Genomic DNA, 26605 nt, shown 5'->3' with positions numbered 1-26605 from the left:
GTTTCTGTCAGTTAGAAGTAATTTGATAATTTTATGCAACAAATTTCTTAGAACTTCATAATTATTCCTAATGTAAAATATCTTTTCAGAAAAATGGATAATATTTATCCATTCTATAAATTATTCAGAAAGGAAAGATAAAAAAGTGAGTTAGTAATTGATAACATTGTAGGTTGCCCATCAGAAGGAAGGATTGCAGCAGAGTGAGCTGCAAGCTTGTTACAGCGCTCTGTGTTCTCACGATTTGCCCAGTGTTATATTCACAGAGCAGCCACTCCTGGCAGTTCCAAACACAGCCTGCCTGAAGGTTTTGTGCAAACTCCCAGAAACAAATGCTAAAATGCTCAGGAAAATATCATGTTCACCAGATCAGCAGATGGGACAAATAATCGGATCATAAAAGGTATTTTTCACCAGGGGCTACCAGTAGGCCAACTGTAGTAGGACAAAAGTATATCCTTTTTTTTTCCAGAAAAAGTTCCTGAAACCTACTGAGATCCAAACACCAGAATCCCAAGAAGATCTGGGTTCAGAGAACCCATTTCAATACAAATGTACAGATATTATCTATTAGTAAAAACAAGAAACTCCTTTTGGCTGGCACTCAGGCTGAGGACCTGAAGATTCTCCTGCCTCACATTCCAAAATGCATTCCTTCACACACTTGTCTGAGGCTTTACAACATCTGCTTTTAATCAAGTACCAGACATGGAGAAGTTAGGAGATCAGGACAAAGTATTGTCAGGAGATTACTTATTGGAGTAGGAGGGAAGCCAGGATTAGAGGATAGAACAAGGAAGGGTACGTGAAGGAGAAAATGCTTAGATTGTCGTGATATGAGGAGAGAGGATTAGACCTAATGGAGAGGATGATGGAGTTGCATGGTATGGGGTGAATATGAGATTGTGGATGAAGTGAGATTGGAGGTGGGTGGAAGGAAAGAGATCAGGAAGGTGACTGGAGATTGGAATAAGGGGAGAGGAATCTGGAGAGGAAGGACAGAAGAATGTTCTCAACTTGACTGAAGAAACTCATCCAACCATGTATAAGATGTGCCTGGATAGTGAGATATTATTTTTACAGTAATAGCATGCATGTTTCTTTTATATTTCTGATGTATTTTTATGACCATTCAATGTTTTGCTTCATTACAAGGAATCTCTGCACAAAGCTTGTTCTTATCTGATCCATTGTCGCCTACAGATTTAGTTTAGGAAGTAATCTCCTCCTAAATCACTATTAAATCCCCATCACTTTTTGAGGCATTTCTCCTTTCCCTGCACACAAGAAGAGAGATAGAGTTGGCAATATCCCAATGATTCTGTTTCCCTGGTATATCACAATGTGCTGAGTGTATCGATTGCTGCTCACCATTAGGTTCTCCTGACACTCCTTTTCAATTTACCAATACCTTGCACTGCATCACTTTGTCACATTCAAATACTCCCTCAAATGTCCTTTTGCATACCAGTGGTTTTCCACAAAACCAAGTGAGCCTCACCAATTCATCGCGTGGAAGATTGTTGTGAATGGTGATGGCTTGAATTCGCTGCAACAAAGAAGTCAGATGAGTTGCAATATCTGTAATGTGCTTGTTAAGGTAATTTTGTCATCCTGCACCCTCAGTTGAGAAGAAGTGCTGAAAATGAATGCAGATGGTGGAAGACTTAAGACACACACCACCTATCTTTTAACCATTTTCACACTGGATCCTTAATGTGACAGACATACGTGTCTCAAGTTTCAATCCTTTATGTGATAGTGAAGCAATAACTGTCTATCCAGCTATGAAATTGGAGCAGCACAAAGGCAGAGTTACAGTCAGGAAGGTTTTCCCAATATTTCTGCAAATATCAGAGGAAATGTGTGGAAATCTACAAGAGGTTTCTCCTGAAAATATGGTGGGAAATTGGGGGAACCCACATTACTAGTTATGGCCACACTTTTTATTATTGTTAAATAAAAATGATGAACAAATTCTGACTGTGGCATCACAATCTGCTTGCATGTAACAAAGAGCGAAAATCACAATAGCAAACCATTAAACTTAGTTTTGCCTGTGATCATTTCATTTCCATACTTCCAGCCCTTGCACATTTTTATCAGAAGTTAGAGATGGAAATGGCTGCCCTGCATGGTTCTGTATGATGGGATGGGCATTTCTGTTTCTCCTTAAACAATCTATTTGAATGGTTGTTAAATGAACAAAATAGAGCTTGAAACAAGCGTAAGTCTGGCTATGAATTCAAAGTCATATCGGGCATAGGAGGAAAATAGAAAATACTGAAAAGGAGGGAAGGGAAAAAAGTTAGAAAGCAGTCTTCATTTTTATAATCCCTAATATTAATTAAAAATATTGCACTTGTAATAATCCATTTGCAGTGTCAAGAGGGGTGAAAAGCAGTGATTGACACTACCTATGTCATTAAGAATATACTTCCATCGAAATAATGTGATTTAACTTTCTGTGCCAAGATTACTTCACCTCTCCTGTGTAAGTGTAGCAAGTTCATGCTGCTGCCTGCATTTGAATGAGCTGTGAAGTAATGAATCTTCAGCAGAAAATTGTTGATTTCTGGATCTAATTGTATGTCTGCCCTTGACTGAAGGTGCCATTACGTTTGCACAGGGCTCTATTAGCCTTGCCATTACCATGGCAGCAATTTTTGAACCAATTTCGTGGCAGGGCAAAATTGTGACTGGTCCTGCCATCTGAGAGAAAATACAAATGGGACTTCATATGCCTGTGAGCTTCAAAGTGACCTGTGACAATAGCTAACGATATTGATATTGATTATGTTGAACAGTTGTAAAAAAGCTGTTTAAATGTAATAAGTCATGGTGTTCCTCAGGAAATGAAGACAGACCAAAGCTAAATCTAGCTGCGGTTCACTGAATCAGTGTGGACTGGTGTAGATACAGAGCACAGCCTCTCTCGTGGTGATTTGCACTCAATACTTGCAGCTTCTTCTCTAGCCTATTACCTTGCTCAATTGTGCTGGGAATATCCTACATTAAACTAAGCAGCAAAGAGAAACTAGGTGGAATTATATACTTGCATCTATCTTCATAAATCTTTCATGCCTGTTAAAAAAAAGTGCCACACAAGCTTTGGGTGGGTCATTGCCAGGAAAGTCTCCTCTACACTGATTCAGTACAGGTGTGAGCGGAAGGTGAGGGATACAGGGCTGGGACAGGGACAGGACTATTGACCACAATGTTGTCAGGGTATATCTTACTACCCAATTCCCGCCAACACCATCCTAAATGGGAACCAACCTTTTCAGAGGATATTGTTTTGTTGACCTTTAATGCACAAATCAGAGTTTCTACAGACGGAGTAAACAGGAGAAAACAAAAAATGCTCAATGTATTCAGGTTCCTGGCTTGAGAAGGTTCAAGTACATCAGTGTTAAAATATTTTGATGCTCTAAGGAAGCAGGAATATTCTTGAGGGTTCCACAGTTATAATATGTGTTCCCACTTCCCTGTACACACCCAAAAGAGTGCCTAAAGACGGGCCTGGCTGCAGTTGGGTTGACATACAATCTGCTCCATACTGTTCAACCATATTTATTTTAAATTATCCGTTCATGGGTTGTTAAGCCACACTAATTGCCTCTGAACTGAGCAGGTAGCAGAAACACAGTCACATATCACAAGCTCCATTCCTGTCACATTGCACACTCACCAGTATGCTTACCAACAGGACCATAGCATCTGTCATGCGCTTGGCCCTGACACACCTACAAGACAAGGACACTTATGTCAGAATGCTGTTTCTAGATCTCAGTTTGGCATTCAACACTGTTGTCCCACAGACCTCCTCGGTCTAAGTACGCCTGGGTGTTGGACTTCCCAACCAACTGACCTCTGGTAGTTAGGATGCACAACTATGCCTCCCTCCCCATCGTCCCAGGTGTCCCCAGGGCTCTGTGCTGAGTCCATTATTGTACACTCTGCTGACAGATGACTGCACGGCCAAACACCCAATTAGTCACACTGTCAAGTTCGCCGATGACACAGCAGTGTGGGGCTCATCACCAACAACTATAAAATGGCCTACAGAGAGGAGGTGGAGGAGCTTGATGCTTGTTGCAAGGCAAATAACCTCTTTCCTAATGTCAACAAGACAGAAGAGATCATTATCAACTTCAGGACAACTCACACCACTCCCACACCTGGTGGCACAGCAGTGGAAACTAAGAGCAGTTCCAAACTCCTGGGAGTGCACATCTCGCACAACCTCTCATGGTCCCAGAACTCATCCTACACAGTGAGAAAAGCTCACCAATGCCTCTCCTTTCTGAGGAGGCTGAAGAGAGCTGGTCTGCGCACAGCAAAACTCACAGCATTCGATGGATGAGCAGTCGATTCAACATTTAAGATTGTCTAATGTCATCCCCTGTGTACAAGTGTAAAGGAGGAAGAAATAATTGTTACTCTGGATCTGATGCAGCACAAAAAAAGATGCAAAGATAAAGAATACGACAATAGTAATAACATAATAATAAGCACAATATACTTAAGACAGCATATTTACATGGATTGATTGTCCATAAAGTGAAGCTAGGCACAGATGTGTCTGTACATAAGGTGACTAACAGGAAATAAAGTAGTTATGGTTTAGGGCTGGTTAGTAGGTGGAGATGTTGGTCAGCCTTACTGCTTCGGGAAAATAACTGGTTTTGAGTCTGGTTTTCCTGGCTGGATGTTACATAGATTGGAGGGAATGGGATCCTTCATTACATTACTGGCCCTTTTCAGAGATTCAAAGTATATTTATTATCAAAGTATGTATGCAGTATAGAACCCTGAGCTTCATCTTCCCACAGGCAGCCATAGAAAACGCCATGGAACCCCTTCAAGAAAATGTCAAACACCCGACGCACGAGAAAAAAGAACAAATTGAGTAAAGAGCAAAAAACAAGTGAACAAAATATAGAATATTGAATATCACACCAGTAGTGATCAGTTTAGCTCTGTTCAACACCGCACCACTAATTGGCATCTTTCTGTATGTATGTCCTTGATGGTGGCTAGGCTGGTACTGGTGATGCATTGGGGCTAGGCTGGTACTGGTGATGCATTGAGGCTAGGCTGGTACTGGTGATGCATTGGGGCTAGGCTGGTACTGGTGATGCATTGAGGCTAGGCTGGTACTGGTGATGCATTGGGGCTAGGGTGGTACTGGTGATGCATTGGGGCTAGGCTGGTACTGGTGATGCATTGAGGCTAGGCTGGTACTGGTGATGCATTGGGGTTAGGCTGGTGATGCATTGGGGCTAGGGTGGTACTGGTGATGCATTGGGGCTAGGCTGGTGATGCATTGGGGCTAGGGTGGTACTGGTGATGCACTGGGGCTAGGCTGGTACTGGTGATGCATTGGGGTTAGGCTGGTGATGCATTGGGGCTAGGGTGGTACTGGTGATGCACTGGGGCTAGGCTGGTACTGGTGATGCATTGAGGCTAGGCTGGTACTGGTGATGCATTGGGGTTAGGCTGGTGATGCATTGGGGCTAGGGTGGTACTGGTGATGCACTGGGGCTAGGCTGGTACTGGTGATGCACTGGGGCTAGGCTGGTACTGATGATGCATTGGGGCTAGGCTGGTACTGGTGATGCATTGGGCAGTTTTGACTACCTATTGTCGAGCCTTCCTGTCCTCTGCAGTGCAGCGTCTGTACCGTGCAGTGATGCAGCTTGTTAGGATGTTCTCTACTGTGCATCTGTAGAATAACGTGAGTATGGATGTGCGTAATCCAGCTGTCTTCAGCCTCTTTGGAAAGTAGAGGCATTGGTGAGCTTTCCTGACAGTGCAGGATGTGTTCTGTGACTATGAGAGGTTGTGTGAGATGTGCACCCCCAGGAGTTTGAAGCTGCTCGCAGTTTCCTCTGCTGGTGCAAAGGGAGTATGAGTACTGTGAGTTCTCCTGAAGCCAGTAACTATCTCCTTTCTCTTGTTGATATTAAGGAAGAGGTTATTTGCCGTGGCACCAGACCTATACCTCCTCTCTGTAGGCTGTCTCATCATTGTCGGTGATGAGCCATAGCACAGTTGTGTCATTGGCAGACTTGGCAATGCGATTACTCGGGTGTTTGACCGTGCAGCCCTGTGTGAGCAGAGTGCACAGCCCTCAGGGTGGGGGCACCCATCTTGTGAATGATGGGGTAGAAGGAGTGATTGTGCATCCTGACTATCTGTGGTCTGTTGGTTTGAAAGCACAACACCCAGTTACACAGTGGTGTATTTAGGCCACTGTAGGTGGGTCAGCATCAAGTGCATGACAAGGCATGTAGCAGAGTCCTTCTTACGTCTACTGCTGTTACAGAGTGTGGCTACTCACCTGGGAGAGGGGTAGCTTTTGTGGCCAGTATTGTTAGTAGCATCCCAATAAGCTGCAACACCATACGGTACGGAATCTGCACTGCGGCAGACAGGCAAGCTCTACAACATGTAGTCAAAACTGCCCACAGCTTCGGCAGCAGTAGCCTACCTGCCATCAAGGACATACCATGTTCAAAGGTTTCAAAGGTACATTTAATGTCAGAGAAATGTATACAATACACCTCCTGAAATGCTTTTTCTTTACAACCGTCCACGAAAACAGAGGAGTGCCCCAAAGAATGAATGACAGTTAAATGTTAGAACCCCAAAGTTCCCTCCCAGCTCCCCTCCTTCCCGCGCGTAAGTGGTAGCAAGCAACAATCCCCTCTCCCCCCACTGGCAATAAAAAAGCATCGGCACCCATCACCGAGCAGTCAAGTGTGCATCAAAGCAACAGAAAATACACAGACTTGCAGTACCCCAAAGACTACTCGTTCACCTGATGTTTGACATACCACAGGCTCTCTCTCTCCCTAATAAGGGAGAAAGAGGTGTCTGCATTTCATATATATATATATATATATATATATACATATACACACACATTAAAGTGCCAGAAAAGGGCCAGTAACATCATGAATGATCCCACCCACCATGCTCATGGACTGTTTATCCTGCTCTCATTAAGTAGGAGGCTACATAGCATCCACACCAGGACCACCAGACTTAAAAACAGTTACTTTCCTGAAGCAGTAAGGCTGATCAACACATCCATGAACTAACTGAGAGTAACTGAGTCGAAGTTACTCTGGAGGTACACAGCAATATCAGTATCATTTTCAACAATATGGTGGCAGCTGGTGGGTTAAACTCAAACTGATTTATTAAGCAAAGAACCTTTAAGGAGGGAGAAAGGGAGGGAGGGAGATGGAGAGATGGAGATGGGGAGGTATGGGGGGAGAGAGAGAGAGAGAGTGAGAGAGAGAATGAGAATGTATCTCTCTCTAGAAACAAGCAGGCAGCTTCAATGAAAGAAATACTTTCTGGAAGTTACTCCATAAAAATCTTTAGCAATTTACTCAAAGGGTGTTTAGTTACATACTGTAGAGCTTTATGGAAAGTCACTGATTATTACAAAAGTCATGTATATTACCGTAACAACAGGTGCACCAGAGTACTGTGGTCAAGGTCCCCTGCAGTGCTCTAAAAGGAACATTATGCCGCAAATGTCACGGTTGCACGTTCCTTGATACAGATCACGATGGTGTTCGAAGGGTGACTCACAACAGGAATTGGCTGGTTGAATTGTCTGAATGATACAAAGTGCACCGAGACTGGTCGCTATCATATCTCACTCATGGAAAAAAAATATATATTTTCAACTGAATTACACTGTGAAAGAACATCAGTTGAACTTCCAGTCTATACACCGCTCACTTTTCGTGACAGAAGCTCTTTCTTATACTGTGGACAAAAAGAACTCTCATTTGGGTGATAGAAGAATACTGTTTCAGAATTATGAAGTCAGGAAGCATTTCTGAAACAATTTTGAAGTACATTGTAATGAAATTCCTTAAGATAATTAATAGCTTTTCTTTTCAGTACACTATCTGAAAACAAATGTAATGTGTGAAGTAATTAACATTGAAAGTAACAAAGCATTGACTATTTCTAACCTAGGTATCAATTCACAACAGGCTTCAAGCCTACCAGCACAATTCAGCGGGGAACCAGGAATGTGCAGTCCAGCAAAGTACCCTCCTTAACATCAAGCAAGAAAACTCAGCAGCTCCAGAAGCTGTAGAACATCTCCCTGAAACGTTACTCCAGTGCCAACAGATTGTGAATGTCATTGTGCTCCCTGTGAAACCTGTCAAGCTGGAGAGCCCTCAGAATGAGACGCCGACTCATCAAATGGGAACAGATACCAACTCCGCCTGCTCAACGCCTCAGAAATTAATCGAAGACAGGCTACAAGGAACTCCTGTGAAAGCCGGTCACCAGCCCCCTCTGCCACCTCCACCTCCACCGTACAACCACCCTCACCAGTATTGTCCTCCCAATCCTTTTGTACACAGACGCAGATATTCTAGTGGATCACGCAGCTTAGTGTAACTTTACATCGCACAATTTTAAAGCCAGAATAAGTGTATTTTTGATTCACAGGCCCATTTCTAATTTGCCTTTCATAAGTCCTCTCCCTATCACGTAAATGGCAATTTTGTCGTTCTTTGGTACATTAACTAAAGGAGAAATCATGGTGAATATTTTGCCAATAATCTTTTATTGTCTGACCAAAGTTATCTCCTCCTTATCTTCTGACCTGCTTTGTTTTAAATTTAATATCAGTCAAGAAATTGGGCTTGTCATTATTTATGCTGATTCTGTGCATAATGCCAATAGTCAGTTTATCCACTGGAAGATAAGAGTTGAAAAGTCTATGTAGTGTTCCCTCTTTTCTCTCCCTCTATTCACTCGGTGACTTGCTGAAACCTGAGAAAGTCAGATCGGGACAATTCACTGTCCTTCCATGATTATCCAGTACTTTGGGTTTGTTACTTCAATATCATTTCACATTTCTTCAAATCTTCAATCTATTGTTTGGTAATGATGAACTAATGACCGTGGTTATCTTAAATTTATTTCATTACGTTTCTGTATGCTGCTAGAAAATTTTGGGGATTAGCTCCCAGAATTGATCAGTCAGCCTTCAGCAGAGAACCTGTCAAATCAACAATAGACTTATTCTGGCTTGAAGACAAACTGACTTTACAATTATTGACACCAGTTTTCTAGTGATTTGGTGAATATTTGATTGATGAAAATTGTGTATCTTTGGACATCAAGGACACAGTTTTAATAACTTAATTTCTAAATTATAAATCTCACCAAATTTTAAGGCAGTTTGATAGAAGCATTTCAACTTTATTGTAGATAACTCAGATCCACCAATTACATTTTCCTTCATTCCCATTGCTGTTAATAGGCTTTTGGTAGATTAAAGAAAATGGAATAGGTTTTTATATTGAGTTTTCATGCACAGATGTTTTTAAATGTAACTGAATTTATAGATCACTTTAGTTTAGAATAGGTCTTCAAAAATTCTATGTTTTCCTTTGTCATTAGAATACTTCACTCATCATGACAGCAAATATATTTAATGCAACAGAAGAGTAACACTACATGATAAATTATTTTGTTTCAAAGAAAAGTGGGAGAAAGAAGAAGTTGAGAACAGAGATTCTGCAGAGTATTCCAGGAATTTTATAGTTAATTCCATTTTTATTGAGGTGGTAAGGTGCATTGAGAAAAGATGTTGTCAGTCAGAGGGGCATAATGTTCTTTAGAAATGTACTTACTCTGTTTGTCATTGCTCCCAGTTTTCTTCTGGAGGATGTTCCTTAAGCTAGCTCTGCTCAGATTTGACTTAACAAATTATTCTGTATAATTGTTTAAAAAAAAGAACACTAAGGTAAAGATCATCCATGCACTCTGTTAAGTGATTCGTCATCTTGTTAGTTTTGGACATAAGTCTGATTGGTCCAATAATGCACACTTTTCATTGAATCACAATTCTCTCAATAAATGGCACCTAAAAAATTTCAATATATAATCAATATTTTGTGATATATTTCAGTTCATTGTGTGATAGGATAGATTGTGTGCTTGTCAGTCACCTTTAGGGAATATGACTTACATTAAAGCTATTATTTATTAATGTATGTAATATTTATTATAACAGAAAGAAAAGATATTTTAAAATTTCACTGTGGCATATTATTGTATTATTTAGAACATTTCACGTTGTACATTCACAGGATTTCTTGTTGCAAGTTTAAAAAGACCATGCTTGAATTTTGTGGTACAATAGTCAGACTTTTCAATAGGATTTGAATTTAAAGACAACCTATACATTAATTGTTGCCACTCATAAAGTGCTGGTATGGTGAATATCTGATTGATAGTGTGATCAAGGGGTTTAAGTATGTTGGAATATTCTGTGGGATGTTACGGTTTCAATTAGGTTGCTACCTCTGATGTGGCATAATTTGTAAACCATCCAGAAAGTGTTAGCCACCAAAATGTGCTCCAACTTCTTCAAAGTGCAGTTGCAGGAATTTTAACAATGCTCCAGGTGGCAGTTCCCAGTGCAGACATCATCTTATTTACCAGGGTGATGTCTCCTTCCAAGCCAAAGCTTCAATCCTATCTTGGCCATTGTGGAGATTCTTTAGTGCACAAATGCAGAATTTCACTCCCTTTAATGTAGAGTCAGTGACTTTGTAAGCTCTTCTCCATAAAATAAAATTACATACCTAATGCCCCTTTAGATTTATTTTGGTGAATTTTTTTATTTGTATTTGAATTTTGTTTGGATTTACCATTTTAAGTCTAGACTTCCAAATAGATGCAGAACAATTGAGCACCTTATTGTAAATTGTCCCATGATTAGGCTAGGGTTATATAGGTGGGTTATTGAGTGGTGCGGTTCGGAGGTGGGAGGGGGGCAGAAGGCTTGTTGTCGTTGTGTCACTAAATAAATAAATAAAACAACGAATAAAAACTTGACTCTGAGCCACATCAGAAGTTGTCAGAGCAGATGCTGAAAAGCTTGGTCAAAGATGATTGTTTTAAGAATAACTTAAAGGAATAAATAGAGCTTTTGAAGTAAAAAAATTAAGAAGGGAATTCTTACGCTTACAGCCATAGCAGCTGAAGGCAGAGCATCGAAATGAGGAGAAATTAATTTGAGAGCCCAGAAGGTTATAAGAAAGGGATTACATACATGAAGATGGGTGAGAGGGATGGAGGAATTTGAAAACATGAGTGAAAGATTTAAATTTGAGGTACTCTTGAAGGAGACACCTAAATAAATCACGAAGTGTGTGAGTAATGGGTGACTGGGATTTGGTGTTCAGGAAAAGGTGAGCAGCAGAACTTTAGATGCCTTAGCATTTTGCTGGTAGAATAAGGTAGCCCATCTAGAAGTGCACTAAAGGGAGTTTCAAATGAATGAAGGCCACGTTCAATGACTTAAGGGAGCAGGAAATAGATGGTCTTCGAAATAGCACAGATATAAAGTCCAAAGACAATCTCAGAGGCAACTCTAATACCAAGGTATCAGCAGAATAATTATTTCAGCTAGTTTTCTGGACAGCAAAGTGTTATTGGTCAAGGGACAGAATTTAAGGGAGCTACTGAAAATAATTGCTTTGGTTATCTCAATATTTATTTGCAGGAATGCTAAGGAAGGTTAAGTTGAGTGCATTAAGGAACTCAAAAAGTTGAAGCAAATAGAACCAAAATATCTTCAGTTTTAAGTTGTCTTCATCACTTTGTGACATCAGGGATTATGAACACACTGCCTATGCATTGGCGTCTGTAATTAGACCCTAGGGAATGGAGTTTATTCCAGCAATCAATAGATCTCTGAGGTAGAATGTGTTGATATTTAATAAATAAGCCACTGAAACAAGTATGATTATACTTTTTCCATATTTCAAATGTCTTCTTAATTTATGAAGCATACTCTTGCACCTGAAAGCACTTTTAATGGAACGTTTTTGAGTGCTTTGTTTACAGAATTGTGTAAAGTGACAATGTAAAATAGGATGATTGTATTCATAATAGAGAATTTACTGTTTTAGAAATTAGTAAATATTTTCAAAGTTTGCTTTGCCTTCCTTGGAGGAGAAATAGCACAGAATCATCTGTTGGTTTCTGTAATGTTTGCGGGTATCCTTATATTTTTAAAGAAAATGTGCATTTAAAGAAAAAGAAAATAAATGTCTGTGAGATATGTTCTGTTTTGCAGCAGATGGAAGTGCTAGGGTACAGCATCAATGAAGAAGATCGAAAGTAAACACCCATTTGGTTACCAAGGGGTTCACTCAGCACTATCACAAGGAATGCAACATTCAACAACAGCTGCAAATATAGGTTGAGTTTATACCTGAGCAGATGTCATAATGTGTAAAGAGTCCAAAACTAAAAAGAGATGTCTAATGTATCTGGATTGGGAAATTAAGGGGCATCCAGGATTCAGTGCTTGGGAAGAGGCACATCATCTGTATCAAACATTTGGAGGGAATACGTCATCCCTCACCCTCACACTCGCTCTCTTCCCTTCCAGAGGGTGACTGTTTTGTGCTGGGTAACATTCATAATGTGTACTTAAATGTATAAAATTACTGTTGGCAGGAATAAAATCCAATTCCCATCAGTGATAGTAAATGTATTCGTTCAGTCCAGGTGGAAAATTTGGGACAAAGGTATAAATCAGCTGTGTTGTGTGTAGATAAAATTGAAGTCTTTTTTTTCTGAAATTAAAACTGACTTTATTTGATAGCTGGTCTTGTTGCAATTTTGTCTTAATAATTGAGTAGGGTGGGAGTTGTAAAAATACCGTCAGTTATTGAATTGTGCTTCCTAATTTAGGCAACAAATGTGTTTCAGTCATTTATTACTGCTTATAAAGCAGATCAGCTTAAAAACTGAGTTGATTAAAAATACATTCTAGAAATAAATGCTGTTCATTGTAAAGATTCCTATTCTTTTGGAGGCCATGGCAATCTGTAAGCTGCATGGTCTGTGAGGCAAAGATAAAGGCTGAACCCACTCCGTCTTGCTTTCCTACCTATCATAAGAATTAGAAGCCCAGAGATGAAGGGCAGGAAGCAGCCCCTTAGATGTTAAAGTAGTCCTTCCCGAAACTGCCTCCAGTGAAAGCAAATAAATATTTTAATATAGAGGCTGGACAGTATAGTAGGTCGCATCTACGAAGACAACTCTCCTTTCATCTTGGGTCCATACGCTGATAAAATGATCTTTTTCTTCCCTTTATAAACTCTAAGGATCTAAAGAAACTGGTTTAGTGCAAGATAAACTTAAAGGTTACGTACAGAATTTTAAAACACTATTTCTCATTACATAACAAAGATTGTTTTAACAGTATTACCCCAGGGGCTTCCACAACAAATGAGAGAGAATATACAACTCTTCCTTTGCCCTGATGAAAGTCACTGCTGACAAAGACCAGCAAGTCAGAGGTTATTTTCTGTTTTCAGTCAATTCCTCTCTCTTCATGACACTATTTCTGGCTTGTCCATCAGCTTTATGGACTATCGGAGACCCACATGTGCAATATCACTAAATGGTTAGTTATGGTTTAATTTCTTACTGCTCAGAAGGATAAGTTAAGCCAAAGATCCTAGGAGATACAAAATACCTTGTACTACTCAATGACATTGAACTAATAGGGTACTGCACCAGAGATAACAAGCATTGCTCCACTACTTGACACATGCAGAAATAAGTCAGTCAGTGTAAAGTGGGGAGTATTTCTAAACATTTTGGGGTTTTAATTATAAGGTTTGCAGTTACACGAAATGCCTGTGGCATGAGAAACTTGGTATTGATGTTTGAAGAATATCTTCACGGTACATGGTTCTTTCCTGCTCCGACACGCCATAGTAACCACAGGGTCCAGAGATATGAAATGATTTGAAATATTGTTAAGTGATCAAACCACTGCTGCTCTGTTGTGTATCTCCTATTGGTTGTGAAAACATTTCCCTTTATTACCTTTATCCAACTTGTTAGACATTTGCTTTATGAAATACTTATGTTTCAATAAAATATATACTTAATAGAGACAACTAGATATCTGTTGTTTGATTATGCGCAGTGAATATTATCGCTTAGTGCAGCTGAGGCTTTATCAAGGATTAGTCAGACAACATGTGGATTATTGTTAGCAGTTTTGGGACCCATATTGAACAAAAGATGTGCTGGCGTTGGAGAGGGTCCAGAGGAGGTTTACAAGAATTATCCTGGGAATAAAAGGGTTAATGCATGAGAAGAATGAGGGGGAATCACATGAAACATACCATATACTGAAAGGTGCAGGCTGGACGTGGAGATGATGTTTCCAATAGTGGGAGAGACTGGTCAAAGGGCATGGACCTGATGAGGAATTTCTTTAGGCAGAGGGTGGTCAGACTGTGGAATTTGTTGCTGTAGGTGGCCCTACAAGCCAAGTAATTTGCGTATATTTAAAGCGAAGGTTGACACGTACTTAGTTAGTGAGGGTATCAAAGGTTATGGGGAGGAGGCAGGAGAATGGGATTGACAGGGGAAATAAACCAAGCATGATCAAATGGCGGACAGACTTAAAGTGCCGAATAATCTAATTGAGTTCCTATATCTTACGGTCCATACTTGGACAGAACAAAGTAAGATTAAAGCGCACGTGCAGAAATAGGAAGAGAAGCTCAGCTGGAGGAGTTCAGGTTTGATTTTACTATGTTCAACACAATCAAAAAATGTGTTCCATGATTAGTGGAGTTCATCAAACACGGAAGTTTGACAAACTAGCAATCTCACTTCTCACACCATTTAAGGATTAGGAGCACAGAGAGTTGTAGTTTGATGGATGTTGTCTGTTGTGTAATCTCCCCACATCAGCACCACTGACAATGTGACAGGCCTTACTAAAGACTGCACTCTCACAAACAACCTGATTCCAGACCAAAGGGGGTTGTGCGAAGTTTAATCATAATCATTTACGTTGTTGAGGGTTTCTTGTCAGCTAGGACAATCTGCAGGGAATATCCAGGTCTTCTCTTGCTCTACACTACCTACTTTCTCACCTTCTCCATTGCATGATGGACACAGTTGTTGCTACTCCATTGTCCAGGCTTTTCATAAGACCATTAAACCATGAGACATATGTAGGAGCAGAATTAGGCCACTTTGCCCATTGAGCATGCTCCATCATTTCATCATCTCTGACTTCTTATCCCTCTCAACCCCATTCTCCTGACTTTTCCCCAAAGCCTTTGACGCCCTGACTAACCAAGAACCATTCAATCATGACTGATTTTCTTGCCCTTTCAATCCCTCCCCCTTCAATCCCTCCCCCTTTCTTCTCCCTGAATCCTTTCACACCCTTATTAATCCTTTTAACCTCTGCTTTAAACATACTCAGTGACTTGGCATCCACAGCAATCCATGACAATGAATTCCACAGATTTGCCTCCTTTAGCTAAAGAAATTCTTTCTCATCTCTGTTCTAATTGGACGTCCCTCTTTTTGGTTGTGGTGACCTCTGGTCCTAGACATCCTCTCCACATCCACTGTCTAGGCCTTCCAATGTTCAATAGGTTTCAATGAGATCCTCCCTCATTTTTCTAAACTCCTGCTTGCAGTGTGTTCTAACATTGTACTCTAATGGATTCAATGGCATACAAGGAGAAGAATGTAAGGAATTCAAATGCGGCACATATATTCCTTTATAGGTCATTTGCTGGGCCAAAATTTATTGCCTGCTCCTTATTGCCACTACACCTCCAGATAAAATGTCCTAGTTGTAAGTCCAATAATGAACACTATGCATTTCTGTCATTTGATATTCACAAATTTAAGAACAGGAGGAGAGAATTCAATGCATTGAAAATTAATCTGCTAGCTGGGGATTTTCTATCCTTTTAACATCATCGTCCTTTCTTTATTCATACTTCATAGTACCTTTATGTACCATCAACTCCCTTTCAATTGCCTGGACTAGTTCTTCAATGTTGTGTCCAGGATTACACTTTATCACTGATCCTAAAATTCCAATGTAAAGACTTTTTTCTAGATTTACTACTGTATTGGTTTTGCTGGAATTCTGCTGTGTTGAGCTAAAAGGCTCTCCTTCCTTCCCTCACACTTGCTGGTAATACGGGGAAGTGCAATGTCATTAAAGTCAGACAGGTGGAAGATAGCAGCTTCTGTCGCCCAGGGGCCAGTGTTGTGCTGTAGGGTATCTCCAGCACCATTCCCTGCCACAGTACACAAGGCAGGGGATTCTGCACAGCAACCAGAATCCAGCTTGCCATTGTTCACTGTGACTAGATTCTGCCGGACAGGTGAATGACTGGTGGGTCACTCACATTCATCGCGAGCATCTACGCCCAAAACAGCGGCAGGATCCGGATTCCTGACCAGGAGACCAGGGAAAAAAAGGATAAGTTCAGTTTTGTTCTACTGCTGTTGCCTTGTTTTCTGATGGTTTAAGTTAGCTAATAAATCTCTTACAAACTCTTACAGACCCTGCGTGGCGAGAACCCTCCTTGTTGATGGCTATTGAGATGTTTCAGGGATGTGTCTCCCTGTCTCCCGTACCTCGCCCACTACACCACCCTACCCCATCATGGCCAGATGTTTGCAGGTTAATGTGACTGGGGGAGAACATACAGAGAAGCCTGAACTCAGTAGGATTGAACCCAATGTGTTGTAAATATTTTTTTTAAAAAAGCAGCTCATGCTGAAAAGCTGAAGCATTCGTATTTAAAATGAAAAATACATCTACTTTAATACATTTTCTTGTATATCAGGTATAAGGCATGATCTCAACTGGAAGATCTTAAGCTCTGTGTTTTGTAGTTTGAACAACAGTGGCCCATCTGTGGGGCGGAATAGTGAGTAAGAATATAAGATCATAAGCCTTGGAGCAGGATTAGGCCATTTGGCCCATCGAGTCCACTCTGCCATTCAATCATGGCTGATCCCTCCTTCCCCTCCCTAGCCCCACTCCCTGGCCATCTCCCATAACCTTTGATGCTGTCTCCAATCAAAGACCTTAATGGATAGCATAGTCCAGGGAATGGCCACCCTTTGATTCAAAAGAGTGCACCCAGAAGAGAAATGAATGACCGCAGACTGTTGAAGAGGGATAGATTTAAAGAGAACAAAAGTGCCTGTTATTTTATAACCAGCTTTTGGTGCTGAATACTGATGGTTTCCCCCAGTAGTGCAGCCAGAGCCAGCTCCACAGTACCACAGGTGACTCAACTGTACGACAGCTGTACTCATGGAAGATTCTGTAGTTATCATACCATGCAGGGTTTCTGTAGGTGTGGATATAATTTGAATATGATATGTTGTTTTCCTCATGCCAGGGTCAAACATGTCACTGAATGTCTCTGGAACATTCCAGAGGGGGAGAGTGAACAGTCAAACATCAGAGTTCACTTTGGTACGAGCAGCATAAGTAAAAAGGAATTATGAACTACAGGCGGATTTTAAGGTGTCGGGGAAGAGAATGAAAACAAGGATCTTTAAGATGGTCATCTCCAAATTAGTTCCATTGCCACCACTAGCCAGTGTATAAATAGGAGTATGGTGCAAGTAAATGGGTAGCTTCAGAAAAGCGCAGAAGGGAGAGCTTTCGATTCCTGGGACATTGGACTCATCCCAGGGAAGACAGGACGCGTACAGGTCAGATGGGTGATGAGTGACTGCTCTTCATTACTGTTCTTCAGTCTTCAAGAAGAGGCGTCAGGGATGCTCTGATGGGCTTTTGTGGTCTTCACAATCACTCTGTGTTGCAAAACCTCAAAAATTGCATGGAAGGCTGACTTTCAGCAGCTCTGGAAGAACCAAGCAGGAGATCTACTTTTATGTCCTAATGACTGAATACACAGCCAGGTTCAGCTGCATGTCAGTGAGTTCAGAATGGCAGCCTGTTGACTAACTGACTAAGATCCTCAGCCTTAGAATTTGTAAGTGTGAGGTTAGCACCCCAGTGTTTGAGGGCCTGCATGTTAGAAAACTATGCTAACCTTGGCTTTTGTCCTCCTGTCAGCCTCCCATTAATGGTTGGAAAAGGGCCGTTCCAAGGTGTCCTGGTTTGTGGTGAATGTTCTCTCCAACCACATTTGATTGTCAACCAGTTTTTGGAGTGCAGTGTGTTAACCCTGAATTTTATCCATTTGGTCACTGCCCCCACTTCTGCAAACCTTCAGCCAGTACAGTTAAATCCATCAAGGGAATGTCCCACAGCCAATGTGGGCAAATCAATGTGACATACTGACGGGCTTAGTGCCATTTAGATGTTGAGTTTATGAGGGAGGATGCATAATCATAATTTTCCGGTAGAGTCATACTCATAGCGGTAAGATTCAAATTCTATCTTCAGCTAAGGGAATGAGGTCAGCCAGATAAAGGGGGTCTCAAGGAATGGGATAAATAAATAATAATTCTCAGTCCTTGGTAACTATATCTGCTAGCAGTGTATCCAGCTGCAGATACTGTCCAACCAAATTGAGCAGTGGGAACTGTGGCTGGCCATGCTGCAGGAAAACCAGATAAGTGACCACCAGAAGGGAAGATAGTGGTCATCTCCATTTCAGACAGGTACGTATAGCCTGGAATACTGTTGATAGGGGGAATGTCTTCTCAGAGGAATGCAGCAATAATGGCACTTGACACCATTAGTGACTCTGATCGTGGCAGGGAGGGAAAAGTTGAGACAAGCAGTTAAGGTTAGTGATAATAACAGATGGACCTTTCTGTGACTGAGATCGAGGCTTCAGAATGGTGTGTTGCCACCCTGGTGCATTGGTCAGGAATGTCATGGATCAGGCATGGAACAATCTGAAGGGGAGGGAATCCTGCCTGAGGTCATAGAATACATCCATACTAATGACATAGATAGAAAGAGAGAATAAGGTCCTGAAAGGTTGGAATATCAAGATTTTAGTGAAGCTAAAAACAGGGGGATAGGAAAGATGAATGGGGTTTAGACACTTGAATCATTGGGTTCACTTCTCGGGTAGCTGTGACCTGCACTTAAGCTGGAGGGGGACCAATATTCTTGCAAACAGCTTTGCTCACCCTACTGAGGAGTACAGTATTTAAATTAATTTGTTGGGGTACTTTGTTGTACAAAGCATGACAGAGTACAGTACAGAAGAAGGGGAGAAAATGTAGAGGATAAGTCAAGCAAGTCCAATAGGCAGAACATACAGAAGTAGGGTAAATTAGTGTAGTAAAGTCACATGTACTGAGATACAGGGAAAAGCTTGTCTTGCATACAATTCATATGAATCAATTAATTATAACAGTATATTGATGTATTACAAGGTAGGAAAATAACGATGCAGAATAAGGTGTTACAGTTACAGAGAAAGTGGGGTGCAGGTAGACAATAAGGTGCAGGGTCATCATAAGGTCAAGTGTCCATCTTATCATGCTAGGGGACAATTCAAAGTCTTATAATAGAGGGGTTAAAGCTGTGCTTGAGTCTGGTGGAACGTGCTTTCAGGCTTTGTATCTTTGAAAGAAGAAGAGAAAGGGTTGGGTGGGTCTTTAATTATGCTGGCTGCTTTACTGAGGCAGGGAGGAGTATAGAGTCCATGAAGGGGAAGGTGCTGAGCTGAGTCCAGAATTCTGCAGTGTCTCGGGGTCATGGACAGAGCAGTTGCCATAGCAAGTGTGATGCATCCGGCATTGATTATAAATTGGTGACGTTCAAATAGGATGTGCCAAATTTCTTTAGCCTCCTGAAGGAGCAGAGGCACTGGTGAGCTTTCCTGGCTGTGGCATCAACATGATTGGACCAGGGCAGGCTATTGGTGATGTTCACTCCTAGGATCTGAAACTCTCAACCTTGACACTGTGCACTGTCCCCACCCACCTTCCTGAAGTCAGTGACCAGCTACTTTGTTTAGCTGATATTGAGAGAGAAGCTGTTGTCCTGACACCATGTTGCTAGGCTCTGTCTCGTTCCTTACTCTGACTCATTCTTATTTGAGATATGCCCACTATGGTGGCATCATCTGCTAACATGTGGATGGAGCTAGAGCAGAATCATTAGCATACAGGGAGTAGAGGAGGAGGTTCAGGACACAGCCTTGTAGGACACCAGTATTGAGAATAATCATTGTTGCCTGTCCTTTCTGACTGTGGTCTGTTGGTCAGAAAGACTAGAATCCAATTACAAAGGGAGGTATTGAGTCCCAGGTCTAGACGTTTGGAGATGAATTTGCTTGGAATTATAGTATTGAAGGCAGAACTGTAAACAATGACGATAGTCTAACATGGGTGTCTTTTTTGTCCAGATCCTCCAGCGATAAGTGTAGGACCAGGAATATAGTGTCCACTGTAGACCTATTTCAGCAGTAGACAAGTTGGAATGGGTCAAGGTTGTCTGGGAGGTTGCAGTTAATGCGTGCCATGATCAACCTCCTGAAGCACTTCATGACGGTGGTGTCATGGCCTCTGGCGGTGGGGAGCAGGGAGGGTTGGGATAGTCATTAAGGCATGTAAAAATGTTATTTTTTAGGTACCAGAATGATAGAGTGGGAATCTCAGATTGAAACTTGGAGAAGTTAAAAGTGTCTGCAAATACTTTCACCAGGTGATCTGGATAGGATCTAAGAACGCGGACAAAGACACCATCTGGGTGAGATGCTTTCCACTCGTTCATTCTCCGGAAGACTGATGTGATGCATTGGAGTTTGTTAGAGTGGGTGGTGATATCCCAATCTCCTATTCAAAATATGTATGGAATGCATTAAAGCTCTTCAGGAAGGGGCTCGATTTTGGACTGGCATTGCCTCTTGTTATTCCCTATGGCTTTACAGAGGTTGTATCTTGATTTCCTACAAAGGTCAGGATCTCTTGTTTTACATACTGCAGTCTCATGCTTTAGTAGGAGTGGATCTCCCAGTTATTCCATAGTGCCCAGCTTGGGATCATCTGGATTGTCCCCTTCGGTAAACAGTCCTCCATGCACTTGCTGATAACGTCTGCAACAGTAGTGACATACTCATCTAGATTGGCTGCTGAGGCTTTGAACTTGAACCAACCTACTGACTCAATGCAATCGCATTGAAGCTCACTTGTTTTCTCAGGCAAGCACTGCACAACTCTCTGTACTGGATCCACACTTTCTAGCTTCTGTTTCCATTCAGGGAGATGAGGCTCAGGCTGGCGGTATGGCTTACCAAGGGACTTACCAAGGGATGGGAAGTATAGCTGGGCTAGCATGCTCAACCGCATTTATTTTCATGCAAGCAGGCTGACAGGTCAATCAGATGAGTTCAGAGCTTGGATCAGCACTTAGTGCAATCATGGAAATGTGGTTGAGGAAAAATCTATCACAAGCTGCTTAAAATAAAACTGAAGAAAATGCAAAGACCAGCAATATTAGCAAATAGTGATGCAAAATAGAAAAGGGAAATGTTTAATGTATTAATTTTCATGGATTGTATTAATTTGCATGTATTATATTAATTTGCATGGGTTATATTAATTTGCATGGATTATCTGGCATGGAAGCAGGCCATTTGGACCAGCTTTTCCATTGTTGCTCTGTTCAAATCTCCTTGCACCTCACCATACTGTAGAGATGGTGTAGAGGCACAAGAGATCAGCCCTTCATGGTCTAACCAAAGATCATTATAACACAACTGGCATTTCCTTGCTTTTATTGTGACCTCATCAATCTGTGATTTGCTTATTTATCCAAATTTAAATTCCAGATCTCTTTGCTTGTTGTTGCATAAACTGGCTGAGTTTGATTGACATGAAAGGTCCTGCTGAAAGGTGAATAAGCAGTAACAACCATGGTGCAATTATTGGCATTTTCACAATGGTCTGGATACTGCGGCACAATGCTGGAACTATGATTATCATCCCTGTTTGAAAGTGTATTTTTGCCACCTCGTGCTAGAATTGTGATACTACAATTGACAGGCAAAACAATTGTCAGCATCTTCAGTGTACAAAAATAAATTTTAGTCACATTAGTGTTTTCTAACGTGAAAATCATTTTTGCCATTTCCCAGCAACCATGATTTTCTGACTAGCCTGGCTCATTGACTTCGCTGTCTGTATACATAAAGCATATCAAGATGCTCAAAGTGATGAAAATTCTAACATTCGTCCAGCCAAAGTGTGCTTTTTTAAACAATTAATCATCCTGATATCAGCTCAGGGTTCCTTTTAAAAAGTCCATTCACCCTACCACTTCTGCACAGAGCTTCTTTATGCCAAGAAGGCTGATTTTATTTCTGGGTTGACCAGGGAGCGGATCGAGAGTTTCGGAGCAGAAGTTAAGGATTGTCCCTTGATGTCCTGAAGGAAGAATCATTGCCCTCTTGTTTTAGAACCCGCCACTGTCCGCTTCATGAGACATTCTCAGATGCCCAGGCTGTAGGGAAACATACCACCTCCTGGCTCTTGGACCTTTGTTGGTCGCAACAGTCTGGTGGGAACTGCCCTCAGTATTGATGGTGAATGCTGATTATTTTGCCATGATTACTATGACAAAATCAGAGATTATCCAATTCTCAAACCAAGAATTCATCTCTGCTGTGCTGGACAGAAACCTTCAGCAGGTATGCCCTTTACCTCTCCATCACTCACCAACACTTCTTTAAGCACTTCTCTCAGTTTCACGGTAGGATCCCCACTGACCCCATAATCTTCAACATCTCCTTCTGGCTGAAGATTTTCATGAACCAGTGCTTTACTGTGCACAGCTGGGTCTGAAGACGTTCAGTTCTTGGTGAAGACCCCTCAGTCAGAGCACCATAGCATCACAAGTAACTTCGGGTGAAACCAGGTCATAAATGTCAGTGTAAAGAAGTGCACAAACACGGTCCTGATGAAGGGTCTCGGCCTAAAACATCAACTGTTCATTTTCCTCCATAGTTGCAAGCGGGCCTACTGAGCTCCTCCAGCATTTTGTGTGTGTTATACAAACCACATATTGTGGGAATTGATTGGACCAATTTGCAACAATTTTTGATTACGTTGCTCCTCAGGGCACCACCCTAGAACAGTAAACATTTATTTATTTACTTAGAGCAAAAGCACAGTAACAGGCTCTTATAGCCCAACAAGCCTGCACTGCCTAATAACACCCATGTGACCAATTAACCCTACTAACTCCCACGTTTTTGGAAGGTACGAGGAAATCTGAGCACCTGGAGGAAACACATGGTCGCTGAAAGAATATACAAATTCTTTACAGAGGGTGGTGGAATAGATCCTGGGCTGCTGGCTCTGTAATGGTGAAATGATAACCACTGCTCTAATCTGCTAACCTACTCAAAGGGCAATCCTTTTCAAAGTAAAACTTTGAAACACTATCAAAAGTAATTTTGATATAATGTTGCTGAGGGTTTATGAAAGTTATGTTCCCTAGGCCAACTTTGATTCAGACTTGCATATTACACACTCATTGAGGGAAAGCATCGGTCTGATTGTTCCTTATTACTAACAAGTTCAGTGTTATTACACACTGGACGCACTATCTTCATCCTAATGGCTGATACATCAAAGCAGATCTGTAGGATTAATATATTTCAATTAACAGTTAACATTTCTCACATCAGTGTAGCATTAGGTTGGATAGGATTCCATTTTGAGAAATTGATGAAGAATTGATCAGCTGTGTGAGAAATAAGCTTCTTAATCTATTAATGAACTTTTCAATGAAAAAGCCACTTTGTGAAATAGTAACTTGGACAGCCGTGCTCATTCAGTGACATTGAGGCCACTTTGGGCTCTCCTGGGACAACATCTTTATTGCATTGACTTTAAAGTCATTATAAAAGGTCTAGCACCGACCTACACCTTTTAATAGGAAGTGATTTGTGAATCCAGCAGGTAGTGAAGTTGGTTTTCAGAAACTGGCAGCTTGCTAGAAGAAATAACGCAACTTAGGTAAAAGTGATCATCCAATTTCTTGATGTGGATCTGGAGGCCCTTGTGGGGGATGAGGAGAGCATTTCTCCACCCCTAAGGATACAGGAAACCTCCAAATTATAGATAATTGATAACAAGGGAAATGATTTTGTTCTTTTAATATCCTCACAATTATGGTCAAATTGTATCATAAAACCCCAGCAACCATACCACTAGCCTCACATCTGTCCATGCAACACATATCCACCCATGTTCTCCAACAGTCAACATACATATTGTATGTTGACAACACTGTGCATATTATACAATGGACGTACAGTGCAAACTTGTACATCTCTAACCTCTACTCCAAAACTCATAGCCAGAAGTCATGCCTTGCGCATAATGCCAGATATTTAATTATGGCAATCACATCAAACAAACATGTTATTAAATTATTACTAACACATTAATGCTCCCTCCAGCAGTATATCCAACAGCAGCAGGGTGAAACCATTGGTGAATGACTGTAACTACAGTGGCTCACTCTCTGGAAGGGCAGTGTACTGGCCATTACTGGAGTGGCTGTCACAGATTATTGGCCTGTAGCATTGCTGTGTCCACTGCTGATGATGCTAACATGTTGTGACACGTGACCTCATCATCATCACATTCCAGTCCCCAGGCAACCCATAGCTTACTATAAATGGTACAAGCCTGGGCCTTTCACTGTCTACCAACCCCTTCACCACAGCCCTTCCCTCATACCCTTTTAGCTCGCTGGGAATCACCCATGTACCCAGCATGCACTCTGTGCCAGCAGTTCAGATCAGCCCTCCATGTTGTTGAGGGCAGCTTTGACATAGGATCAACATTTGGTAAGTCACCAAATATGAATTGTCTGGAGACACAGAAAGGAAAAAGTGTGGCACAGGGGTCAATTCTCTTTGCATTCAAAACTGTACACAAATTCTGCTACAGAAAACCTTGGTAAGGATTTGAGTAGAGGAGTCTAGAGAAGAAGACTGATGGGTATGCACACTAGAATGCGGGATGAATTGCAAAGACACTTGATATAGTATGCTGAGCATTTGAGATCCAATTCAAGCCTAGAGACCAGCCTTTCCATCTCAACAGTTACTGAAAACTGAAAAGCCTACACAGAATGGATATGGACAGTATGTTTCTAATAGTGGAAGAGTCTAGGACCAGAGAGCACAGACTCAGAATAGAAAGATATCCCTTTAGAACAGAGATGGGGAAGAATTTCTTTAGCCAGAGAGTGGTGAATCTGTGGGTTTCATTGTCACAGATGGCTGTGGAGACCAAGTCATTTAAAGCAGAGGTTGATGGGTTCTTGATTAGTAAAAGTGTGAAAGGTTGTCAGGAGAAGACTGGAGAATGGGATTGAAAGGGAAAATAAGTAAGTCACAATTGATTGGTGAAACAGACTTGATGGGCCAATGGCCTAGTTCTGCTCCTATGTCCTATGTTCTAACATTTGAGGACGCTGCCGCTGTGGACATTGTCTCAGCTTTAATTGTAACAAGCAAAAGGTGAACAACATCTTTGCTACACTGGAAACTTAGACCTGTCGTGCAAGCCCTGTCTTCTCCCAACATAGCCTTAGATTCAAATAGTAAAAAATAACAGTGTCAGAGCACTCCAGAAGATGTCTTCCAGTAGGTAACGAGGTTTGCTTAGTAGGATGCTTGATAAAACACAAGGGTATTGTCCTCTCTCAGCCTGAGACATTCTTTATACCATTATCACTTTGCCAGGTTGTGAGGGACACGACAGAATAGTGTGGCTACAGCACAACGCAGTACCCATGTTTGACCCTAACCTCAAGATGTTCCTGTTTTCTCCTGCATCTCAAAGGCATGTTAATTTATATATTATTATTTGTTATTTTTAATTTACCTTAGCAATACAGTGCAGAGTAGGCCCTTCTGGTCCTTCGAGCCACCCTGCCCCAGCAACACCACAACCCCGATTAACTGTAACCTATTCACAGGACAACTTACAGTGACCGGTTAACCTACCCGGTACGTCTTTGGACTGTGGGAGGAAACCGGAGCACCTGGGGAAAGCCCACACATTCCATGGAGAGGACATACAGAGGCAACTTAAGAATTCAACTCTGAACTAGCTGTAATATTATCGTGCAAACCGCCACTTGCAGTCATCAGAAAAATCCCATCAAATCATTTCCCTACCCACCCCCCCCCACCACTACTATTATATTTTCTGGTGGGGTTGCAACATATTCTGTCTCATTTCACTCACTTTCTTTATCATTTTCCAACACCGATGGGGTAATTTACAGTAGCCAGTGAACCTGCAGCAAGTCTGTGGGATGGAGGAAGACGCTGGAGTAGCCTGGGGGAACCCATTCAGTCACAGGAGAGAGAGTGCAAACTGCAGGTAGCACTTGAGATCAGCCTTGAACCTGGGTCCCTGATGCTGTGTGACAGCAGCACCAGCTGTGTCCCTAGAAATGTCCCAGTAGAAGGCCTCAGAACGATATCAGGAACCTGGTGATCAGTCAGTTATGCAAGCCCAGGCAGCCACATTTTGCACTGGCACCAATCTTTGAAATATAGCGTAATGCAGATTGTCACAGAATGAAATGCTGGAGAGCTGGCATCGGCCAATGGGATTTATTACAGTTGCTGGACATCTCCGATTACAACTTGTAAGTCATGGTGAACTCCCAGTGTTCGTCTGGAAAGAGTCAGAGGGGGAAGAAATTTGTGGTATTTCCCTTCCCGGCCACTAGTTTCGCAATTCTGAACCCAGTTTGCAATTGCAT

General features: G+C 41.6%; 1 protein-coding gene across 1 annotated transcript in view; it reads left to right on the top strand.

Moving 5' to 3' along the window:
• LOC140203281 (IQ motif and SEC7 domain-containing protein 3-like) overlaps window positions 1-8442 on the top strand; it is a 134129-nt gene extending 125687 nt beyond the window's left edge. The window contains exon 12 of the mRNA XM_072269295.1: window positions 8008-8442. Coding sequence (XP_072125396.1) covers window positions 8008-8442 — 435 coding nt within the window. The remainder of the gene's footprint in view (window positions 1-8007) is intronic.
• Window positions 8443-26605: the final 18163 nt, after the last annotated feature.

This window comes from Mobula birostris, chromosome 9, assembly GCF_030028105.1.
Source record: "Mobula birostris isolate sMobBir1 chromosome 9, sMobBir1.hap1, whole genome shotgun sequence".
Classification (NCBI taxonomy): Eukaryota; Metazoa; Chordata; class Chondrichthyes; order Myliobatiformes; family Myliobatidae; genus Mobula; species Mobula birostris.
This window is presented reverse-complemented; position numbering and strand designations above follow the sequence as displayed.